This window comes from Pangasianodon hypophthalmus, chromosome 13, assembly GCF_027358585.1.
Source record: "Pangasianodon hypophthalmus isolate fPanHyp1 chromosome 13, fPanHyp1.pri, whole genome shotgun sequence".
Classification (NCBI taxonomy): Eukaryota; Metazoa; Chordata; class Actinopteri; order Siluriformes; family Pangasiidae; genus Pangasianodon; species Pangasianodon hypophthalmus.
This window is the reverse complement of record NC_069722.1, coordinates 19,182,717-19,207,360: the sequence shown is the minus strand read 5'-3', so window position 1 is coordinate 19,207,360 and position 24,644 is coordinate 19,182,717. Positions and strand designations below refer to the sequence as shown.

Below are 24,644 nucleotides of genomic sequence, written 5' to 3'. Positions count from 1 at the left end.
CCAATGACAAGTCATCCTTCTCATTACTTATCAGAGGCGTGTGAGGATCCTATGTATACAGCTACATCTGGGAGATTCATCCAGGCTGATAGTATGGCAGTGGCAGTTGTACCGCCATGTTAAAATCTGGTGTCAGGGCTCTCGAGTGGTGCAAAAGAAAAGCGCACATCCAGAGATCTCGAGTTCGGTTCCCAATGAGGCATACTCTATCTCCCCATCAATCACAGCGACACTAGCAAATCATGGCCATATGTGAGCTCATGCATGCAGAAGTGGGCTTTCCTCTGAGTGTGTTTCCCACTGATGTTGCATGAGCCTGCTGCGGTTGGCTGGCTTCATATATTTCGCCTTCCCTGGTTGGTAGCATTCCTGAAGGGTGGAAATTGGCAATGACTGAAGCAGGGGAAAAATGATATGGGGCAACTTCTCTCTCACTTACTTGCCCCCAATGATGCTATAGATAGTAGGGCACTGGTTTCAGAATCCTAAAGCCAAAACATTGGTGTCATTTGACCCCAAGGTGGTGCTATGTAGTGCTTGAAAGCCTCTTGTTTACATTAGAATTTTCTTCTTCTTCTTCTTCTTCACTAAAACTGATAATGCAGATCAAACCGTAGGTCTTATAGACATGAAACTTGGTCAGTATGTAGTACTCCCTCCTGCTGCTCAGGCAAGAGAGCCCAATTGGCCTAGTGGTGGCACTGTAGTGAAGGATTTTACATTTTGGCTTATATCTCGCTTACCATACATCCTACAGTGAAAATTCTCTTTGCTACTTATTCCTTGGTTCTCGTGAACAAAAGCCATAATATGCAAAAACTACTTTTGAGAACTTGTCTTAGGATTTTTGTATTATCTTAACAATTTTAGTGTGAGAGTGTGACTCTCAATAATTATCAAAAACATGTTGAAATTTGTAAACAATATGGCCACCACATGTCAAACAATTGTAATGAGGCAGAGCCTAATTTACTCAAACAGCTCTAACTCATGACTGTTTGCATGGATTTGCACAAAACTTGAAGCATACGCTGATCAGCCATAACATTAAAACCACCTGCCTGATATTGTGTAGGTCCCACTTGGGGAATCTGGGGAATTTGGAGTTTGAAGTCAACACCCTGAGGCACTTTTAGGTCACAGCAAGCCAGTTCTACGTTTCAAACGACCCTCATCCACCCTGTGGAACAGACCCTAGACAGCTCCCCACCACCACTAAAGAGGCTGACAGGGCATGCCACTGAAAGACAAGGGATATTCATTGGACACTTTGCAGACAAAAACAGTAAGTGTTGTTTGACGACTACCTCAGGTGAGTAGGTCCTGACAACAATGTCACAGCCGGCATACTGAAGTTCAGCTTGCAACCTTTTCAGCCCTCCAGCCTTTTCGGGACTCAAGTCCTTGTCTATATAGGACCACAACAAAGTTACTGCTCTGTTGCATCTTAAACATACTTTGTGGCTGCCAAGATCTTGTTTTATAGCAAATAATCAGAATTGAACTAAATCTGATAAAATTAGCAAACAAAGACAACAGTCTATGATGTACAGGACTCTTTCTATTGTAAGATATATTGCAAAGATTGGGGAAGGTTAAAGCAGGATTATGGAATTGATAATCTGAATATCAGAAAAGCACATGCACCACAGTGACCTTGCTTCCCACAAAAACACAGACAGAAAAAAGAAAAATCAATTTTGGGGGCTAGATTCAGGTCTTTTGTGTGATTTTTGAGATGTAGATGTTTGGAGAAACCTGGCAACCCTGGTTAATGCTATCAGCTCTTCTGTGTGTCTTGCACGCAGTGACAACAGGAAATACATCTGCTGTATCAAACACAGTTGAACAAAGGGTCATCTAAAACTGATCAAACAAGCCACTAGATTGTGTGCTGGATGGCTGCATGGTGTTGACTCTCAACTGCCTATTAGGGGGTTACTCTAAAAATTCACTAGATAGCAGCTTATAGCCTATCGACTTAATTTTGTGGGGCTTTGTCATTATTAATGTTGTCTTGCCCCACCAAATCTATGGTCATGAGCTGCTCCTGAACACCAGGAACTACAGTGAGGGGAAATAAGTATTTAGACACTTTTGTTTTTGCTATTTAATATACATACAGTGCATACATCCATTTCAAATTTATACAGTGTCTCGACTTTGTACTTGTTAATATGAACAAAAAAAAAAAAAGGATGTTAAAAAACAAAATTGATATGGAAAAAGCATTTGTATGCTATTAAAAGAAAGGTTACATAGAAATAAATCAGGTTCTAGATATACATGATGGGAAAAAAAATAATTAAAAATAATAAAAATAATAATAAAAAGAATCTTGTGAAAATTGCACCTGGTGTCATTATAAAAGACGTCCTCACTGGTTTGAAAAATTTCTTGCAACAAGTAGCAATCATGTTGAAGGAGAAGGAACTTCCTAAAGTTCTCAGGGACATTATTAATAAACAGCACTGGAGTGGAAAAGGCTACAGAGCCGTGGCAAAGCCCTTAAACATCCCTGTCAAGGCGACTGGTTTGATAATATGCAAGCAGAAAGTTCATGGAACTACAGGGTGTCCCAAAAGTCTCCACAGAGAGGGGACTATGTTTGCCAGCACCACGTTGGTTGTGCCTTCGTCAGTGGATGTTCACAGACATCCACTTTTCGTTTGGTCCGCAACACTTCCAGTCTTTTTATATTTGTTAATAAGCTTGGCAAGTGTCATGTATGATGTACTTTGTGTTAAAGTCCATCACAACCTTGCGAAAGCTTCCCGATCCAGCCATGAGAATGATTTCAATACGTTCTTCTTCTGTTAAAAAAAAATAATAATATAAACTAAAAAATTTTAGGAGACATTTTGCTAAAACATGTCAATTTCTCCTATGTATGGAGACTTTTCGGACCAACCAGCTACCCCTGGACATGTGAGCCACGCAAGCTCTCAGACTAACGATGACAAATGTAAGAGAGAAGAGAGCAGTCAGAGGAAAAAAGTTGCCGGATGACCTGAAAGCAGCAGGAACAGCAGTTACACAGAGAACAGTAAGGAATGAACTGCAAAACAATCATTTGTTCCTGCACCTCACGCAAATCACGCCTGCTAAAAAAAAGCAGCACAGCGATGCCAAATAAAATTCTATTTTTGTTTTGTCTGACCAGAGTATATTATTCAAAAATTTTCTAAATGCTTTTAGACAAATCAGAACAATATACTCTTGTAAGACGAAACAAAAATAGAAGCTTTTGGCAGTAATTCAATGTCATGTTTGGAGAAAGAGGGCTGTGTGTATGATCCCAAGAACACCATGCTCACAGTGAAGTACATGATATGGGACTGCTCCTCTGCAAATGGTACTGAGGCATTACGCGTCATTGAAGGAATCATGAATGGAGTGATGTACTGGATATATAAGAGAGGATGTGGAGAGGATGGACGTTTCAACAAGACACCAAACATACAGCCAAACTAAGTGGAGTAAGTCTTGCATGGCCTTGAATCCTGTTGAAAATTTATGGACGATTTGGAAATCGGGAGTCTATCAGAGTAACCTTGGAGAATCGAAGATGACTTGCCAAGAGGAATGCTGCAAAAAGCTAACTAATTCTTACCACAGCCATCTTTGTAATCTGTCAGCTCTGTAATTGCTAACAACAGCTAATGTTGTTCATTTGTGGTGGCCAAATACTTTCCCCCCATAATTTTTTTTTAAAACATATATTTATGCTTATGAATACCTCCTTTTTCATTTGTAAGTACAAATTCAAAAGACGTGTATAAAGTTAATGCATATATGAATGCACTGGAAGTATATTAAATAACAAAACACAGGTGTCTGAATACTTATTTCCCTTACTTTATGAGTACATGAGAATATGCTAATGCCAGTAATAACAAGCTAGTTAACTGCTAGTAAACTAACATTCAGTAGACATGAGTGGGGTTTCTCAGGAATTCAGAGAACCGTAGCCAAAGCTGTCAAACTATAACAGCTACGATTTTGTTAATTCTGCATTACGTGTCATCCTCTAATGCTGGACGTGAGTAGTCCAAAGCGAGGAAGTTTATATTTTCTGACCATCGCTAGTCAAAATGAGCAACAAGCAACATGAATCATTGGCAATGAAAAATCCTTTATTTTTTTAAATAGGAAACAAAACAACTCTTTTTGAGCAAAAGCACCAACAAGCTGGTTCTTATCAGTTTATAGATTTCTCCCCCCCGTGGCCAGCCGTATCTTGTGCAAACGACGCTGGTCTCCGTTTGAGGCGCTGAAAAAAGTTTTTAGCTGGTAAAGTCACATTTCTGCAGAATTTAATATGAAATCTCACAAAGCTCCAGCGGAAATAAAGCGTAACCTCCAAAATGGACGCTCGAAGAGTTTCAAAACACTGCAGTAGCGTCGCTCCCTTTGGTATGTGAACTCGACTCCATCGAAAAAAAACCTTATCCTTCTCAAGAGATATAATCCCCTTTTTTTTTTCTTTTTTTTTGTTTTGCATCTATTCCCCATTACACAGTATAGCTATGTGCCGATAATCAGTGCTACAATAAAAGTGATATTTAGCACGCACTATATTGTTATCATGGACACTTTAGAGAGAAAACTGCTTGGCAGAAGGCTGATTTGACATTTCCATTAGGAGTACTAGGTATAGTAGCAAGAAATTTTGGAACACAGCATGAGAATTTTAAAAACCGTAATTAAAAAGACAGGCAGAGATAACGATATGTATTGGCACAAGCCTAGTTGTGTGGCTTGTATACATATTCTGCCTTTGTAGGCCATGTGCTGATTTTACATTTTTAGATCATATAAAATTAATTTTCAAATGTATTAATCAGTGTTTACGAAATGATCACACTATATTCTTTAAAAAAAACAAACAAACAAACAAAAAAACACATTTTAACTGTACCTGGAGCATCAGTTCTATTTATTGTGTTTTTCAAACTAAACTAAATTACAGTACTGCCTTCTCTGCCAAAGACAAGACTGTCTTGAAATTTATCCAAAATAAGGATTCTTATGAGACGTTTAGAGATAGTATTTTGATTGCTCACATTCGGAATATCGTGATGTATTGTATACCTGATTAGCGGCACGTGCGCGTCACTGCATTTTGGTTAAAGCAAAGTAAAACAGCAAAAAGACAGAAAATTATTCAAAACATAATCAGCAGGAAAGAAAAGAAACATTGCTATTAAAAATATAAATGGGAAAAAGAAAGAAAGAACGAAAGAAAGAACCTGCACTTCTCACTAGGGATGCACCGATCTGATACGGAATACCGACGTCAGAAAGGATTTGATATGTTCCGATCTGATCCGCTGTTGGTTTACTTGCTGTGAACGTTAGAGTGATCTGATGTTTACCTACAGCCGTCCTATTTAGATCTGGACCATTCCAAAACCTGACCCTAGTTTAAAATCAAATCAATGCTCCTGCTCATACTGCACAGGGGCATGCTGGAATGTAACTGTAAGAGAGCATAAATGACAGTTTAAGCTAGTCCTGTATTTACACATCACTATTACAAGTCAATATTAATTGTGCACAAATGAGCATCAAACTTCAAAAAAATGAAAAATATGGATCAGTGCATTCCTAATTTTTTTCTACCCAAAAAAAAAATAATAAAACAAAACAAAAAAACCACCTAGATGACTAAAATATCCACACTAAAAGTCTGCATCCTGCATGAAGTACATTTAAATGAAGTGTAAACAATTCAGCAAGGTGTCTCCCTGCTCACAAAGCTGTGAGTGTGTTACCCTGTATGTGTGTGTGCTTTAGGCATGTGCCGATATTGAATTGCCGTGTCGCAATGTTTAGCTGTAGCTGTCCTCACTGGCCAGCCTTTTCTTTTCTTTTTTTTTTTAAAACCTCAGACGCATAGGCGACATAAAACAGTGCCTTCGTATGTGCTTAACATCTGAGAAGAAAGCTGTCCTTGTGCTAGTGGGACACCATTTACTGATGTGGTGTCACTCAATAGGTATGTTTCTGTCAGCTGCCGAATATCTTTAAACTTAGCAGAAAGTGCACCCGAGTAACTAGCATTTATTAGCTTGCTCTTCACTAGGATAGATAACTCTGTTTAAAAGGCAAAGTTTTGTCACATTTAGTAACTTTAAGCACTTTGAAGCGGAGACCTAGCAAGCCAACGTATGCTAGCCTGTGTTAGGTAAATAGCTAGCCAAATTTTCGCAACTCTTGTTTTGTATTCAAGCGGAGAACTGGCTAGTGGGGAGAAAAAAAAAAATAAAAATTACGTTTAACTAACTGCTGTAACGCAAACCTGACAGACCGCAAACGTGACTTCCTAGCTAGCGTAGTTTAGAGCTAGTCACCTAGCTAGGTCAGATACAAAAAGCTGGCCAATGACAGCAGGCACAGGTCAACGTAATATTGTGAAGATATAATATTGCGGAGTAGTCAATAGCGCAACATAAAATCTGCTCCGAAATGGAAAGCAACAGAAAGAGACAATGCAGATATTTCACAGCATCATGGATTATACCGTGTAATTGATCACCAGCACATGCCCAGCGTGTACCACCCGGTTTCAGTGCAACAGTTACAGACATTCACACTTGAGTTTCAGCACCTTTAACCACAGCGCCCTGTGTGTGTGTGTGTCACTCTCACACCCCTGATGCCTATAATTAAGGGTGTGTTAATCAGCAAGCTAAAGAGTTTAGTTGGGCATTTACAAGGAAACAGCGAAACAGCGAATACCAACTCTGCTCTACCGATGTGCGCAAACTGATTTTACAGAGTAACAGACGTGTCTAGGTCAACAAGGGCAAGTTGAACAGCTACAGGCCAACATGATCGAAACGCTAGCCTTCGATGCCACTTCTTTGACTCGACCTACAGGTAAGCAACCTGCTTGATTTTAACATCTGAATAACCCTAACACTCACAGGAAATCATGTACTTAATATGGCGTATTTAACGGCTCGATATTTCAGAGCACTGCTGCAGCTCTGGCGCTGGTTACCATTCAGACGTCAAGAAAACGCTATCCGTCACAGTGTTGTAATGCAACTCTTATTGTTTACCGTTGAACTTTCCTGAGATGTTTTTTTTTTTTTCTTTTTCTTTTACAGTGCATCAGAATATTGCCAGATGCAGCTTTCCTGTTTTCCTTTCCTGGTTTAATAACATTCAACTACCAGAAGGCAGCACTAACATTAGCTAGCTAAATAGTTTTGTTGTCTGATGTTAAGTAGCTAGCTATCTAATGTTAGCTGTCTAGTTATATTGCGTATTTAATTTCATATTGAAGTCATGACGTTGAGCCAAAGACAGTCAAATCTGCGGGTCGGCTGATCGGTTTTAGCTTAAGCTTCGCCTTCGTTGAGAGCTGTCACCCGGCAGAATAAAGATACGTGCACCAATGTATGTTAGGCATCAGGGGTGGGAAATAAAAACCATATGTTTTTGGTCTAAATCTCTTATTAAGCAATCATAGAAAGCATATTAACAACCAGTGGCGATGCCTTTTCAAATTAAAAAAGCCACAATGCTTGGCAAACAAGTAGCTAATTGGACTTTGAGGAAATGATGCCCACATTCATACTGTATTTATTCATTTATTAAACACTTCAATAGTTTTTTTCCCCCACAGGCGTATTCTAATTTTCCAAAAATTAAAATTTTATATTAAGCATCATGTATTGTGATGATCGACCGGACATCAAGGACGGAGCTTGAATTAAATGTGCCAATCACAAAGCTTGATCATATGATGACATCACTACCTTTCTGTTTACATCTTTGGCTCGACCTCCAGCTAGGCATAAAGAGTTACCCACTAGCAAGCATGCTAGTGATTTTGTCTATTCCTAGCTACTTTGCAAACTCGCTAGCTAGCTGCTAACGTTTGTGCAGTGCTGTGTGTAGGTAGCCGGCTTGCTCAGCAAATGTTCCTGTAATATGTACTAAACACCAGGATTTTATGCTCATCAGGACATTGAGCTAAAGAGTGGCAGTGTGATGACAGGTGATCAGATTTAACCCTTGTTGACCCCCGGATGTGCTAGTGGGACCATTTTTGTCATATCGCCCGCTGCTGCCTAAATGTAGACACAGTTTCAAAAACATCAGACAAAATAATTATACAAAAAAACAAAAAAACAAAAAACAAACAAAAAAAATAAAATAAAAGTCGCCAAAGCCAAGTCTTACCCATTTGTCACGCTGTTTAAAATATATTAAAAATATTTCCATTCGAAAATTGGCGGGAGGAAAAAAAAAAAAAAAAAAAAAAAAGGTACAAAAATAGCACCCACGTTTATTTCAAAGCACGACGTAGTTCATTAGCTCCAATGAATCAGTTGATTTGTGGTTAAAATGAATGATCTGGCATCCAGAGGTCTGGCAGCTCCTGTTGTCTGGGAAAGGTTCTAAGGTTTCTGTGCTGCTGAGTTTCAGGCGTGTTCCTTCGCAGGGTCGGCGTTGTTGTTATTCGGGGCCGGTTTAAGCTGGCGCAGGCGAGCCATGGCCCTGTCGATGGTCAGTGTGCTCACCAGGCCGAAGTCGTGCATGCTGACCAAATGCAGCAGGAAGTTCCGGCACAGGTTCTTCTCCACGACGATAGAGCCGTAGTTCTCCACAAACAGCATGCAGGCCTGAGTCATCTGATTATCAGCTATAAATCTGATAAAGGAGAAGGGAGGAAAGGAGAAAATTAGATTCCTGCTCCAATTACCAGGCATTCAGAGAGGCCTTGTCACTTTCAGTAAGGCGGTGCTCAACTTGATTTGGAACACAGCCAATCAGACATTTAGAAAAGCCTCATCATGTTCACGAAGGCAGCACTTGACCTGATTTGAAACACAGCCAGTTGCTTGACTGGATTGGGAACACAGCCAGTCAGGTATTAAGAAATGGCTCATATCGTTGCCCAGTGCACAGAATGTCTAAAACTGATTTCAAAATTGGATTTTCAGAGCTTCTAACGGCTTTAGCGTCTTCATCCCTCTCCGAATGTCTCACGGTTGTGTTCCAAATTGGATTAACATCAGTGAGATGCCTTGCAGAATATTACAAGGCATTCCTGAATGTAGGACAGGTTGAGGTTTAAATCAGGTTTTAACTTCAAGTGCTGCCTTGCTGAACGTTTCTTGAATGTTGAGACATCTCTGAATAACGGGCTGTGTATCAAACCACTCTGAGGTGCATTTTAATTGGACTGGGTGCTACTGTTAGTATTATTAGCAGTATTTGTATCTTAAAAAAAAAATACTGGGAAATACAGATACATACCCATGTTTCATTACATGAAGGTTCCACAGTTTCATCACCTCCTTCTCTCCTTCGTTGACGTCAGTAAACTCATCAATTTGCTACAGTGAGACAACAAAAGTGCAGTGTAGAACAGTAATGGATTTAGGGGTTAGAGTCAGATCAGCTTGCTAAGTAGCCAGCAAAAGTTAAGTAACACTGTTGCTTCCATCAGCTGTCATATGTAGATGCAAGAGTCAGTAAAAGAAAACCATGAACACAGACCATCAAATTTTTTTTCAATAAAAAAACTGCAATTGCAAGGCTAAAGCTGTGTTCACACCATCAAGCGACAAGTCTTGTAGACGAGGCCTACCTTTTTCAGTTCTGATATAAGACGGAAGTAAACACATTTATTTATCATTGTTGTGGGAACGTTGGTTAGACGGGGTAGTGGGAAAAAAAACAGTGAGGCGGACAGTAAAGAAAGTGGATTAAACATACTTTGATAGTCTGAAGATAGCCAGACTAGAGTATGCTGGGAAACATTCCCTCAGCTAGTTTAGGATAAGATCATTTGCACGCTCCACTGATGATTATCACCTTGGAAAAAAACGTCCTAGATGCAGCTGTAGACACAGCAACCTCTATCCATGGAATGCTGCTCATTGTGCTTTCTATAAGGAGCGCTCTGTTGATGGACATGAGCTTCCATGCTGCGCACTCTAAGCTCCAGAATCAGCTGCAAGTCTACCAGCGTGTCCAAATAAGTGCAGTTAAAGAAATGGTATGTCCTTATAGTGTAATATTAAACAGATTTATTTTACATAATAAACTGATTGATTTTCTTTCTAACAGTATAGTCTTTTATTAAAAAACAAAAAAAACCAAAAGCACTGAAGCTGGAAATGTAATTTGTAGACCGTGTATAGTCGTTAATTAAAGTGCGGTTTGACGTCTTCTTTGCTGTTGTTTATCAGCATTTTTTTTTTTAATTAATTAATAGACTTGGTCCAAGAAATTGTTTGGCTTTGTCACTTTACCTCTTTATATTTTGCAGAATTTCCATATAACTGAGAAAACTCAAACTGAAATGCTCCTTGTCGCTCTGTCTGAAATCACAGCTCTGTGTCATGGACTTACATAGAAAATAAAGTGTCCTGTTGCTTTTGCTAGAGTGAACGCAGGGTAAAGGTTTGGGATTTTTTTTCCCCCCCAAGAGGATTTTCTTACCATGACCGTTTTCTCCCTCAGCCACTCGGGGTCTTTCTCGTCCTCACTGTCCTCGTCCATCTCGTGAGGACGCAGGGGCATGCAGCTGTCACTGTGGAAGTACAGGCGGTTATGGCCGCTCACTAACGGCCTCCTCTGCTCCAACGGAACCTCGTCACACTCCAGGAACTCGGACAGACTCGGCTTAGTGCGCCTCGGCCTGCAAACACACTACCATGATCAACATCACGCTACAGATGCGCACGCTTCGTTGTGAGACAAGGGGAGACAAACTGAACTCATAAAGAAGCTGATAAAGAATTAAGAAAAATTTAATGAAATTAAAGCAGCAACCTGATGTTAGAGATAAACCTTTGCGTATCAAAACATTTTAACGTATACGATTTAACGTGCAAATGTGCAAAGCAGGGAAAACACTAAAATGTGCAGGACGCGGTTCACCAGGACCAGAGCTGGGAACCAGTTCTACTTTGTCTTATACCTACACAATAGCTATCTGAGCTACTGTTCCCCCTGTGTTAGCACTTAGCACTTTACACATTTCCAAGCAGTTAGGACAGATCTGCTACTCTGAGAGGCTTGATGAAGAGGGGCCCTGGTGTGTTAGAGCAGAAAAAAAGTAGACAGTACCGAATACAGGACTCAGAATGGCCTTAATCTTTCTCACAAACATACACACACATAAAACTGACCTGCACACAAGGATGTGTGTGACGCAGGTGCGTTTAACGGGGCCGTTGCGACTGAAAGCGAAGCCGGGCTGGCAGTGCAGGTCGTGAGGATTTCCAACATAGGATCCATCGTAACACTCGTTCACCGACACGTCTATCCGCGCTCCTTTAGGGTGAGGCTGCTCAACACAGAAATTTCAGAATTTAAAACATTTCGAAACCAAATGACTTGCATTGATTAAATCATGATTTGCCATTTTACATAGCAAAAATATAGTTACTCGCAGCTTCTATCAGTTTTCACCAGTTATCTGATATTACAATATTCAAAATGTATTATTTTGTGCTTGTGGTCAAAAGTCATTCACGTGATTATTTTTAGCTGGGTAATTAAGCAATATCACACAAGCAAGACTGCAGTTATACCGAATATCGGTACCGATAATCAGCCATAATCACAGCTGTGCCGTTATTCAGTACAACCACATGACTGAGTGCAATACTGCTTTTATACAGCAGCTCTATAAACAAGAAATTAATAGGGACACAGTGAAACACAAAGAGTGATAAACCCAGTGAAAGGTCCCAGTGCGTTTATAGGAAATATAAGCACTCTTGCAACACTTCTCGACCAATCAGATTAGTGGACTGGAACTAACTGTTGTATAATATAATACAATCAGACAACAGTTGAGAACAAAAGTTTAGTTTAAAACAATAAAACTAATAAGCCATTTTAGGAGAGTTACACTTCAAAGATGTTCCTTCTAGGGGTGGGAGATTTGACAATTTCAGATTGAGAACCATTAAAATGTCTCCGCGATCCGTTTTTACAGACAGATCCCAAGTACCCTGATACTAAACCCATTTTGTCAGTTGTGCTGAAAATACTCAGACATGGCACCCTGAGTTGTTTCATGAATCAGACTTTATTCGTGAATCCAGCTTGCTCTCTCTCTGACAAATACGCCAAATATAACCAAGAGTAGGTGGTTCCTTAGCTTACATTTCCTCCTCATTTTGTTTGGCAACAGCATGGCTGACAGCATGGCTGACAACAGGGAGGAGTTGGTGCCTAAAAACAGTCAACATCAGTTATATGGAACCTGATAGCCTTTACACAACGGACACTACGCAAACAAGGGCTGTTTGCAAAATATGGAAACGCAAAAGTTGGCGCGTCGAGGAAACAGGACGAACCAGATTAACCACCATGAAAGCACCCCAAAGAGTGCTGAAATCCAGATAACACACTGAGTGTACGAGGATGTAATGAGAAGTGCTGGAAAGACATCAGTGATGCTGTGAGGATTTACCTGGCCAAGGATATAAAACCCAGCAAAATGGTCAAAAACTAGTGTTTTAAGTGAAAGCTAAAAATTGCTGATCCTTGTTACGACTTGCTGAGTTGCAAATATTTTCCAACACCGCCGTTCCTCAGCTGAATGCCGAGAAGTGCAATAATAACCAAACCAATGAAAATTTACAAATGTTAAATAAAATGTAAACCAACTCAGCTAACGCATTCAGTATTTACACATATTAATGGTGCATTAGAAAGGATTGGTTTTTCCCCCCAAAGATTAGGTCTCTAATGGTGAGGTGAGTTTGACATTTAAATGATTCCCAGCCATGTTCATGAAGCTCCGCCCACAGGATCTTGGCCTGTATAGGGTCTATAAAATGACTGACGGGAGGCGAATCCAAACACACACAAGTATTCCCGACTGGAAGTCTGTTTTTCCAAATGGGTTTTCTCAGCAACTTAAACCTTTGCTACGGCCACAGCTTAACCCCCTTTTTATTTTTTTATTTTTTTTTTAAAATCATGTCAATCTACGCATCTCCCAGGATATTTATACGGAAGGAATAATAATAAAAAAAAAGGAGTAAGAAAGGAAAAAAAAAAAATCGACTACTACACCTTTAAATGCTCACTCGCTTGTCAATCAGCTTTCATTTATTGCACTTTTAAACACTGAAGAAATTAGTAATGATGATGCATATTTTTATTTAACATTTTAAATATGCTGTAATTGTTCCTAATTTTAGAAAGATTTCTTTATATTTTGTTGAGAAATGTACTTTATTAAAATTACTCCGAAAAGGTAATTTCATCATGGCTTGTGATCGAGCCTGAAAGAAAAAAAATTAGTAATTTTTTTGCCAGATCGCCCACCATCGGTTCCTTCACCATGACAAGTAACAAAAATCATCCAAACTAAAAGAAAAAAAGTGTATATTGAGGTATTAATAATGAAACAATCCTATAATGAATGGAACTGAAATAATAATTAACAACAGGATGTAAACGTTTGCTAATAAATGTACATGCTCACTTGGTCTCAGTGGTCTTTTCCCTTTGAAACACTTTACAACACAGATTTCATTTTACACCATTTACCACAGAATTCTGTCTTGCTGGTGGTTTTCCACCTAGAAGCCATGAGGGATGCTAACTTTTTCACTCAACTACAGCTTTAGTCGACACACTCTGGTAAAGCTGTCTAAATAAACGGAATAAAAGAAGAGCTTGTTTTTTTCCTCACCACATAGTTGAAGATGAAGCGGCTGTGAGACAGTTTGAGGTGTTTGAGGAGGCTGTAAAGTTTACGGCAGTTAAGCGTACACCAGGGACAGTGCAGGTCGTCGCGAGCCTCCGTCTGCTGCCGCGTGTTATTGTTATACAAAAACTACAGGGAAAGATAAAAACGGCTTTTAGCAAACAGCAGCACTTTCTCCATTAGTAGAGTTATCATTAAACCACCTTTACTTATTCTCTCTCTCTCCCTTTCTGTAAGTGGGATGCTAACAATCTGTCATTAACATGTTATACAAGTGCTTTTGCTGTACTTCGCTCATTAGGACAAATTAAGAGCATGTGAAACATGAGGTCACATGATAAGAGAGAAGGATGCACTTCTGAGGGAGAGTATATTAGTTCCATTGTTAGCTTGCCAGCGATATATCTCTGTTCGGTGGTCATATCCTAGAGTCATTCAGAAAATGTGTTACCTGATAATAAACACGGAGTTTCTGCCGAGGCTCCACATGAAGCTGCTCTTTCCGCAAGAGAGCGTCTGAGCTCACAGGATCTTTAACAGCTGGAGAATAAAACACAGCAGAAATATCAGCGCAGTGCATTAAATGTGGCACGAGAGGCCTGTTAATAACTGCTAATAAAGCTGTGCTTGTATTAAAATTAATTGTGAGTGAACGGATGTCACGTGCACGTGACTAGACACATACAGATTGTGGAAAATGTTAACCAATCACATTTAATACGTAAATGAAAATAAAAGGTTTTAGTGATTATCACGATAGTAAAGTTTACCGTCGCCATACCTACTGTTTGCGATGGTTTAGGAGTGTTAGTCCTCTGGTTCTCGCTGCCACTCGTGTGTGTGTTGCGTGTAGCGAGCGGTCGGGTCATCGGCGGCGTGGTGATGTCACTTTCCTCGCCTGTCCAGCGGAGCGTGAACTGCAGAGTCGGGCCGTGAGAGAACGTGTCGAATGGAGGAACCCACTGAGAGAGAGCACACACAGACATGACAGGTTAATATCAAGGGCCGTGGTTTCCTACACTCCTCTTACAATTACGCCAACATCAAATAGCTAAGGTTGGATAAATAACAAACAATTGTAACTTGATGCCTTGTTTCTCTGTGACCTAAGACTTGAATCCCGAACTTTGAATAATAACCATTTCCGTCACACCTTTCCATCCACAATGGTTTCCCACGTGGCTCGTTTCTTGCCGACGGGACACTCCTCCATCTCCTGCATCGACACTTCATATTCACCGTCCAGCAGCTGCAGACGCCTGTACAGAAACACACACACACACACAAATGTAGAGTGGTCAAGCACTGACATGGCACTTATTAAACTTGGTTCACCTTCACATACACACACACCTGTTCTTATCAAACACTGTCATCTGTGCTACAAACGTTGTCTCTCCGTCATCACGGTGGGAGGAGTAACGTTTCTTCCTGCCGGATATCTCGTCAGCAACGTCTGTGCAAACACACACATACACACACGCAAGCACCTATGAGCATACTGTGATGTAACTAATAGTCACACGGTGTAGGCAAGTTACTATAACCAGTTATGACACATCGTGACGCATTCTCACTTTTACAAGCAAGAACTGTGTACTTTCGTCACCTGGCTCAGACCTGCTTACTGTTTCGTGCTTTCCTGACAGTATTTAAAGGAATACTCCTCTGCCCTTACACTTCCATTATAAACAGATTTAGAGTAAATGTAAAAGTTTTCGGTTCTTTTCTCAATACAGGGACGTGTGCTAATCATGGTGTATTCCTTTAATGTGGTCTGCAACTAACAAGATTTTCTAGCACAAACATTTCGCTGTGTAATAGTAAATCTAACAAACACGTATCTGTTGACTCACGTCTGTAACCGAGATCGTTCACGCTCTGTACAGTAATGATGATCTCAGGAAAGTTGAGGGGAAGAAAGTGTTCTATACATTTGGCCTCCTAGTCCGTTTAGACACGGAGTTTGTGTGTAGCATGTAGTGTGTATGGCGTACTGTTGTCTCGGGTGCTGATCTCCCTCCCTGCAGAACACGTGACCCTGAAGAGCAGTGAGTACGACTTCACCATGTGACTGTTACTGGGTTCAAACTCCTGACTGGGCACCGTGATGGTCGGCCACGTCCCCGTCTTCACCCGCGGGTTCAACGGCACCTGCTTCTTCCCTGTAGGCACCTGTTTTATGGGGCAACTCACATCCTGCAGATATCAAGAAAAGAACAGAACAGGCATAGTGAGGACACGGAGACAAACAAAATCAAAATCTGAGAGAGGCATAATATTATTCTGTCTCTCCTGCACTGGGATACACGTGTGATTAACGTAAGTGAACCGTTCGTCTTGTAGCCACTGCTATATTCAAATAAATATAAATATCCACACACACGGGCTTATTTGTGTCTACAACACCAAGAAACACTAGTTTCAATTTCACTGGCACTTTATCGTGGCCTACTATGGAACACGGCTGTGTGGGTGAGAGTGTGGAGGCGGTTACCTTCCTCTTCTTATGACACACTTTGATGAGCAACACCTCCAGTGACACAGAGCTCTCCTCGTTTTCGCAGTTCTGCGTCTTATCTGAAACATTTTATTACTCCGTTATTAGCCACGTGAAATGACTGCAGCTGCACAAAGCTACAGAGAAAACAGAGTGGAGCTTATAGAACAGAAAGAGGGACATAATGACAAACAGAGAGACAAGGATAGACAGACAAACATAACTACTTACAAACAAAAAGAAAGATACAAACATAAAGACAGAGACAAAGACATATACTAGGGCTTGACTATATGATGATATAACATGGATATTATTATAAATTAGGTCACAATACACTTTTCTCAGATAGCATTTACTGTGGTATCTTTTTCTAACATTTTTTCATAATAATTACAAACTCTGATTGGAAGCAGTGGATTAGTTGTTAAAATTTTGTACTGAATTCTTAAAACTGTAAAATGTATTTTTTTTTCTTCTTCCTTTTCAGTTTGTAAATAATGTATTTTTGTAGATGTGAAATTTTTAAATGCAGGCTTTTTTGTGTGTATCAGAAATATCACAGAAATGTAGGTTATCTTTGTCATATCACTTACTAGACAGGTAGACAGACATACAAAGATATGCAAACAGACAGACATATAAACAAACACACTACATTTACCTAGCAGGACAAAACATCTTAAACAGTGATAAAATCTGAATATCAGCGTCGGAGCTGCTCTTACCAACTTTATGGAAGAAGCCAGTGAAGGTGAGCTGCAGGTGTGACGCCAAACTGAGGAACAATTCAATGACATGCATCATTACACTTCACATCATGCAAAAAAAAAAAAAAAAAGGTTTAAATCAACTGTGGATAAGCCGAGATCAGCTTACTTGTGCGCCTCCTGCTCCGTTTTCATCCTCTCCACTTTGAAGAGCAGATCGTCCATGCTGAAATGTTTTCTGATAGACAGAGAGGAAGACACAGACACTGAGGCCCCGTCCCAAACACTATACTTTATGGCTGGGTAGTTCTCGTTACAGAACATCAGCAATGCATGGCTCAATGTCAAGCACGAGAACACACAGAATCTGCTCTGTTGAGACTCCATGATAGTGCTTGTTTATTGACCTAATGCCCACTTTGGGGACTGAAGTGTATACATAGAGTATAGAAACACTTACATTATTTCTTTTCGAATACAGTAAGAGGTCATATGCAACACTAATGCATGCGGGATCGTGATAAGTGTTTGTTATCCTTTCAGTAGTTACAGCTTAATCACAGGAAACTTTACAGCAGATGCTCCACAATAACCTAAGACTAATAAACCAATTAAAAATGTGCTGTTACTTAACAAGGGAAAAAAGTATAATCATTGCTAAAGTTTTCTATAAGAAGAGGTATATTTAACATTTATGGAAGAAGTCTCCAGTGTTAGTGCTCTGTAACAGTAAGTTTTCCGCCATGGCAAAGTGTTCATAAACAAGGACTTTGCTCTGGTGAGGGAACGACAGGTTATAACCGTTATAGTGCCATAACAATAACAAGAACTAACTTAACACAGATGCTCCACAACGTTAAATGTTACTACAAACGGTTAAAAGCAAAATGAGTCCTTCATTAATAAACTGAATAACTGTAATTGTTTGGAAAATTTCTGCGGTATACGAGAAAGAAAACACTTCAGGAAACATGCTGTTAGAGGAAAATATTCAACTCTGGTGTAAGCAACAGTATCACACCCCTGGACATTGATTATTTTTCTATAACAGCATGTCCCCAAGTGTCCTGTTGCTTACTTAACATATAGCTACATTCACCTTAAATATTAGCACGTCTTCATAATGTTAAACAGAACTGAAGGATGTGGTGCAATTAGTAAGTTGTAATTCATTATGAATTTGAAATGTAAACCAAAATTATTTTAAATTATTACAAGTACAACTATTACCATTCACGATGTGGCAATGATTCTGACTAATAAGTCATTGAGAAAGTATCAATTCATCATCACGCACTGCCATTTGGTACACAGCCTCGAATTAATCTCACACATCTGCTGTCAGCCACTTTTGAGTTATGAGGAACTCCACATCTCTCATCTGCTACTACGGAGCGTTTTTTCAGTTAGTGGTTTTGCCTGTATATGGCAATAGAACTGCTGCCACTACAGGTGGTGAGGCACGTAGAGCTTAGTTGCATGCTGTATTACTCAAATTCACTTCCCATTATGTAATTTATACATTACAAACAGCAACCAAAATTTTAGCCACCAAAAATTCCCCCGAAAGAGTAAAAATGTTGAATAGCTCTCAGAGAAATCCATAATGTTTTCATTATTTATGATTGTATAGCCTAGAACAAAAGATCAGAATCACTTGTCAGTTGTAATGAAATCCTACACTTCCAATGACTGAAAGGAAAAAAAAAAAAAGATGAAGGATCTTCAGTAGCTAGCAGACCACAGGCAAGTAAATGATCAAGTGAACTTGCCAATGTTTTGGTAGCCTGGAACCCAAACTGACAAGGTTAAATAAAAAATGGTAGCTAACATACCATAATAAATGTATGCCGAGACAAACGTCTATTTGTACCCTCTTCTAACAAAGTTTCATTGTGTTTGCGCCCTTAACACAACATCAGCAAACTTTTCAGCTAATGTTGTAGATAAAAGCTATTATTAGGGTGTGTTTAGATTTGTTATTTCCTCTCCACTTCCTCATCGTGAGGAGACTGCTTGAGAGTTATACAGCGGCTTTACATTGCACTTTATTCTGCATGGTTTCGTTAGTGTTTCGGCATACCGGCACGTTCCCGATTCTGAAAAGATCGTCTGTGACTGATGCGTGCTAATTAATCCGACTAGTAGAAACTGTTCGACTGTCAACCGGATCATGTGATTAGTGCAGCAGGTGGTGGGATTCAGAACAAGTTACAGCACCCCCGTGAAGCTCATTAAGAACAAACATTGCTGCATACTAAATTAAACTTTATTTTGCAAAAGCTAAACATTGTACTGTTTTTCTTTCTCTGGATCTTAAACATACTTGTTTGCTATGCAATTACTAATAAAAAAAACTATTAGCTTAGACACACATAAACAAAAAAAAAAAGCTTGCCCAGATTTGTCCACCCTGAGAAAGAGTTTCCTCTTTCTCAGGGTGGACAAATCTGGGCAAGCTTTTAAAAAAATGCTAGAAATGCGTTTTTTAATCCTCAGTGTTCAACCACGTTTCACCATGCTTCCTCATTATTGTACACCCTGAAAGCTCTACTTTAACCTACGATTCAAGCAGAAGCCCTGTTACCTTTTGCCGCTGGCTCGTGAGTTGCGGTGGGACATGTACGTGAGGGTCCTGTGCAGAAAAATGGGCTGGAACCAAAGGAAAGGCAGAAACAGAAAATACAGTCACGTCTCTTACATTTCTCTGCTCAGCTTTAATGTTTCAGAAGCAGTAAGGACGCATACACTTACAGCCATGAGGTTCCTCGTTCGAAGGAACCGGTATATCTGAGTCGGTTCTGCAAACAGACGAAAAGAGTTAAATATTGACATCCAACATTCTGATCATAATGAGAAGTTAAAGTGAGCGTTCAGTCAGAAATGGTCCCCTTTAACCCAATGAAGTCAGAGTCTTTTGCACTAGAGGTATGACATTGATGTAGCTCACTTTCTGTAAGGAGATGCACATTTAGTTTATTTGTGCTTTGCTGTTTAGCTGTAACATGAAAAGCTGCATTCTTCTGCCTTATTATCTCCAAGACAGAGATAAAAATAGAGACTAGCGAGATGACTGTTTATTGATGTTATAACACGAGTGATAACAGGAAATAACTTGTTCCGTGGACATTTTTCTACATCAAATTGAACTACAAACTGGGAAAAAGTATGACATGTTGTTCTTTAATAAATGTAATGTCATTTTTAATTCCTTACTTGTCTTTATAGTCATACAGTATTAACAACCCAGACACAGCTACATCTAACTTAGTCTAACAACCTGTTGTGAGGGAAGACTCGAGCCAAACAAAATTTTGTGCTCAATCGTCACTTACAGTCAGACAGCACCTTGTTTCCTAGTTTCTCAGCACTAATTGGGCAACATTAGACAGCTTCAGCTCATGATTTGCAAGTTAAAACTCACTTATTGTGTATCCAACAGTCCTTTGCCTATTAATTGCTACTAAACTGAAAATTTCCTGACCACAATATTGCTTTCCGCATGTATGTACAGTGACGTAAGATCATTTTTTAACTAGAGATGCACCAGTTGATACGGAGTATCTGTGTCAGGGTTGAGAACAGAATTGATATCTGACATCTTGCTATCCGATCCTTTACTATAGTGAAACAAGTTTACACATATCTAATTTTATTCTTCCATTTGCTCCCTAATTTGGTCATGCACACTTGGAGGAAAGTGCCGTCTACCCTCTTCCGCATACATAAGCTCACAGATAGCAGCAATTGGCTAGTGTCACTCTGATTGACAGGGGATAGAGTTATGATATCCCTCCCACCCAGAGGGCATGGCCAGTTTTGCTCTCTTGGACTCCTGGCCATGGATGTCTGTGACATTGTCGGGATTCAAACTCGCAATCTCCCGACAATAAAAACAAATGTCCCATCAGCAAGATTTTAGCATTAAAAACAAGGACTAGTGTGAATAATGATGAAAGCTGAGCTGATTATCTTTAAAAAAATTTCCATATCAGGACTATATTGTTTAAGAGTGTATGATCTGGTCATATTTGGTACCCACGGTGGGGTAAAGAAATCTCACTATGGTTTACCGTAAAATAACTATGGTTAACCATGATTACCTATTGTTTTACTATTGTTTACTGGTATACTATGCTTTTAGTATGATTTTACTTCAGCATGCATGGTAACCATTATACTATGGTTTAAGTATGGTAAACTATGTTTAACTAAGGGTTTACTACAGTACTTCTTGGTAACCATAAAACGACTATGGTTTAACTATAGTATCATATTGGTAAGTATAGTTTTAGAACTTCATAGTATGCATGATAACCATAGTACTACAATGATTTAAATATGATATAGTATGGTTACGTTTGATTTTACTGTAGTACTTCATGATAAACATAATATTATGATGGTTTACCTATGGGATACTATTGTTAAGTTTGGTTTTACTGTAGTACTTCATGGTAATAACAATACTTCTGTAATTTAACTGTAGCATCATACTGGTTTTAGTATTTCATGGTACGTCATGGTAACCATGATACTACTATGGTTTAACTGTGGTATAGTATGTTTAACTATGATTTCACTACAGTACTCAATGGTAACTATGATTAAATATTCATTTACAGAAACCCAGGCTAAATGATTACAACCCAGAACAATAGGCAAGATCTGATAGTCACAGCTTGAGATCTATAATGTTCATCTTTGAAGCTAAGGAAGTACTTCTGATCTGATTAACTAAGAACATAATAACTATCAAAGCATGAAGGTATGTCCTGCCATTTCCTGTACCTGCCTGACTTTCCTGTAGTGCGCACTTTCAGGGAGGGAAAGAAAAAAAAAAGAAAAAAAAAAAAGGGAGTACTAAACTGCACCTTCCCTTGTCACTGGAGTTCCATCGAGATTACACTTTCTGTACATTTAGTAGGTAGAAAAGTGCCATTAAAGCTTTTACGGTCCATTTATGGTGGGAAAGTGCCAAGAAAAACTACTTATGGTCCATTTATGTACCTTAATCCTACATCCATGGTTCCATAGACTATTTTTATCTTTAATGTAAGACTACTTTAGACTAACTGTGCTGATAAGGTCACAGTCCAGTACTCCTGAACCCATAGTGTTCAGTGTTTAGGGAAAGTTGGTGCTAGGAGCTTTTCACAGCGCCTGAGGCATGGTACAAGTTGTGAAGAAGTACAGAAATATCTGTGCTGCTGTGGCTTTAACCGTGCTAGTCGTGTGTCTCCTCGGTTCTTCTGGGTCAAAAAGAGGAAGATGAGGGAGTTTAGTGAACACGCCGAACGCACGTGCCGTGGCTTTTTAATGCACGCGCCCTCTCATTTGCCTGTTGTCTTTCTTAAAGTAAAAGTAAACAATTATTCCCCTGTTGTCATATCCTAACCTTTTAAAAGCACCTTATTGTAACAGACAGGCTTTTTTTTTTTTTTTTTTTTTTTTGCTTACTTGCTGCTAGCTAGTCCCCGCCTTTAGCCTCATACCCATAGTCAACTCTGTAGTAAAAATAATTTTGTAGCATGTTATATATCTTTTCCAGTACAGGAAGCTGAGAATGTTATACACACGGTATATAAGCGAGAGGAATGCGATGATATGAAGCGTTAAAAGAGCAAAGAAAGATATTTTAATAAGGCTAAACGAACAGTATTGTTAGCCACCGGCTAATTAGCTCAGGTCTAAACAGAGTTGAATTGTTTAGCCTCTTTAGCTGTAGACAGAAGAGAGCGCGCGAGACTCACTCTCGAAGGCCTGCAGGAAGAGCTCATGGTCGGCTTGGAGCTGCTCCATTTTGGGTCTCTTGGCAGCACTCATGGCCAGGCTGCTGGCATGTGTCGGATGCGCGTGTGTTTTTGCGGATCTGTAGGGATCCGAGCCGGGCTTGTGCGGTGCCATAATCCGCCCCCGCCTCCGCTCTGAAAAACGCCGAGACTGTGACAGAATCCCAGCACAACTCCGCTGAACAAAAGGCAGCGCTCTAGTGATGACTGTGTTTCCGCCAGCGGATGAAACGGCGCGCGCTCGTCTCCATGGCAGCCGCGTTCGATTCCAACAAAAAGAACGACGCAGCGCGAGTGTTTACTGCGTGGAAACCGCGCGCGCGCGCTTAACAAACACAACAAACACCGCGTTAGCTTTGTTTAGTGCTAATTCAGGATTAAATGCGGCTAAATGCTAAATTCTCTGCTCTCAGTTTGCTCCAGTGGAACACTGTAGGCTATTTAAAACAACTTCCGGAAGCACAATATTTAAAATACGCCGGACCTTTCTTACTTTCTTAAAATAGATATAGATATAATAAATTATTCATACAAAACATTTAGTTCACAAATATAAAACTTTTTTTTTCAGGCGTCCTGTATCCCGCCCAGCTCGACGCCGCGCGAGCAACCAGACTGGCTCGGTCCCAATTTACACACATAGTGCACTACATAGGGCGCAGAAGTCACTATTTCATATGTTGTGTATCAAGTGAGCCTGTACAGCGAGCAGGTAGGTGTTTGGTATCGAGCCCATCTCCATAGCCAATCGCAAGGAACTTGGGCAAGTTTGGTAGAGAGGTTCTGCACGCATTTCCGGTTTTATCTGACGTCATCGAAACGTAGCTCTTTCCAATACACTTTATAAGTCGTGCACTTCCCCTTGGTTGCACTTCCGCCATCTTAAGGGAAGTTCCTTTACTGTAGTAGTTTATTGTGATTTATCCAGGAGCTGCAAAGAAGAAGTTAAAAGATATAAAAGGCTGGTGTTTTGCTTATTTACAATAACAATTGTACATTTCTATAAATCTCTGATCTCTGATCTAGTATCTGAAATGTTATAATGCATAATTAACATATACAACATGGAACAAATGTTATAATTACCCTTTCATTCAGGTATAAATGAACATAGACTTAATTAAAATAAAAATAAATAAATAAAGCCACACAATATGTTAAATATCAAACTAATTTATGTGTATTAAAGTATTACAATGTAAAGGTTCAATGTCAGAGTTCCAGCTGAAATTAAAGTACCTACGTAGGACACAATGCATCTGCTGGATTACAGGACACTTTCTTTTTTATTAGCTTGTATGTTTTTATTGTTACCAGGTGCTCTGTCTTATACAACAAAATCTAACTGCTTTCTGAGTAAATTAAAAACATTTGAATTTAGTGGTTAGGTTCGATAGCTACCACACACACACAAAAAAAAAAATCCAAGAAAGTAAAAATTAGGTGTGAATGTATCCTTTAACAAGGGATCCCCCCACCTCGTTATAAAGAAAATATAATAAGAAAAAAAACGAAAAAGGCAAAAGTACCAGAAAGCTCTTCTGTTACACCTGTTCTCATTATAAGGACAGTCAGAAACAGAAATGGGAGATTCTGATTTCACTATTAATATTTTGTTAATTCTGATAACGAACGGACGTTTGTAAAACTTTTCTGTATGTATAATATATTAAAACTATACTGTATATCTACAGTCATCTCTAAACCATGAAGCAGCCACTAACGCCAAACTGACTTCCATCCATTTTGTTAAATTTCCATTTAACTTGTTTCAGTGCATCTTTTTGTATCCTTGTGTTCCTGTTTCATAGCTGGCCTGCAAACACACTTCCTCTTCGCCAGTTTCACATGTGACATTCTAATGCCAAACTCTGACTTCTCAAATAGTCACTGCTGTATTGCTAATTTTAGTGCCGTACTGAACTGTAAATATTCTA

General features: G+C 39.5%; 1 protein-coding gene across 1 annotated transcript; it reads right to left on the bottom strand.

Moving 5' to 3' along the window:
* Positions 1–4,115: 4,115 nt before the first annotated feature.
* Positions 4,116–23,648, bottom strand: suz12a (SUZ12 polycomb repressive complex 2 subunit a). Its single transcript, XM_026917224.3, has 16 exons — positions 22,669–23,648; positions 19,670–19,716; positions 19,503–19,567; positions 17,085–17,153; positions 16,934–16,983; positions 16,203–16,285; positions 15,703–15,904; positions 15,059–15,161; positions 14,859–14,964; positions 14,487–14,667; positions 14,157–14,245; positions 13,691–13,834; positions 11,163–11,320; positions 10,471–10,669; positions 9,280–9,359; positions 4,116–8,670 (listed from the first exon to the last, which is right to left on the bottom strand). The coding sequence occupies exons 1-16, from the start codon at positions 22,820–22,822 to the stop codon at positions 8,442–8,444; spliced, it is 1,959 nt and encodes a 652-aa protein (XP_026773025.1). The 5' UTR covers positions 22,823–23,648; the 3' UTR covers positions 4,116–8,441.
* Between the last annotated feature and the right edge of the window lie 996 nt (positions 23,649–24,644).

Bases quoted from the DNA above. Each gene is read 5' to 3' on its own strand.
- suz12a (XM_026917224.3), bottom strand. From the start codon at position 22,822: ATGGCACCGCACAAGCCCGGCTCGGATCCCTACAGATCCGCAAAAACA. The intron at 16,984-17,084 runs GTAAGCTGATCT...ATTGTTCCTCAG, and splicing joins ACGGAGCAGGAGGCGCACAA to TTTGGCGTCACACCTGCAGC. The intron at 15,162-15,702 runs GTACGCCATACA...GTGTTTGCACAG, and splicing joins GATCAGCACCCGAGACAACA to ACGTTGCTGACGAGATATCC.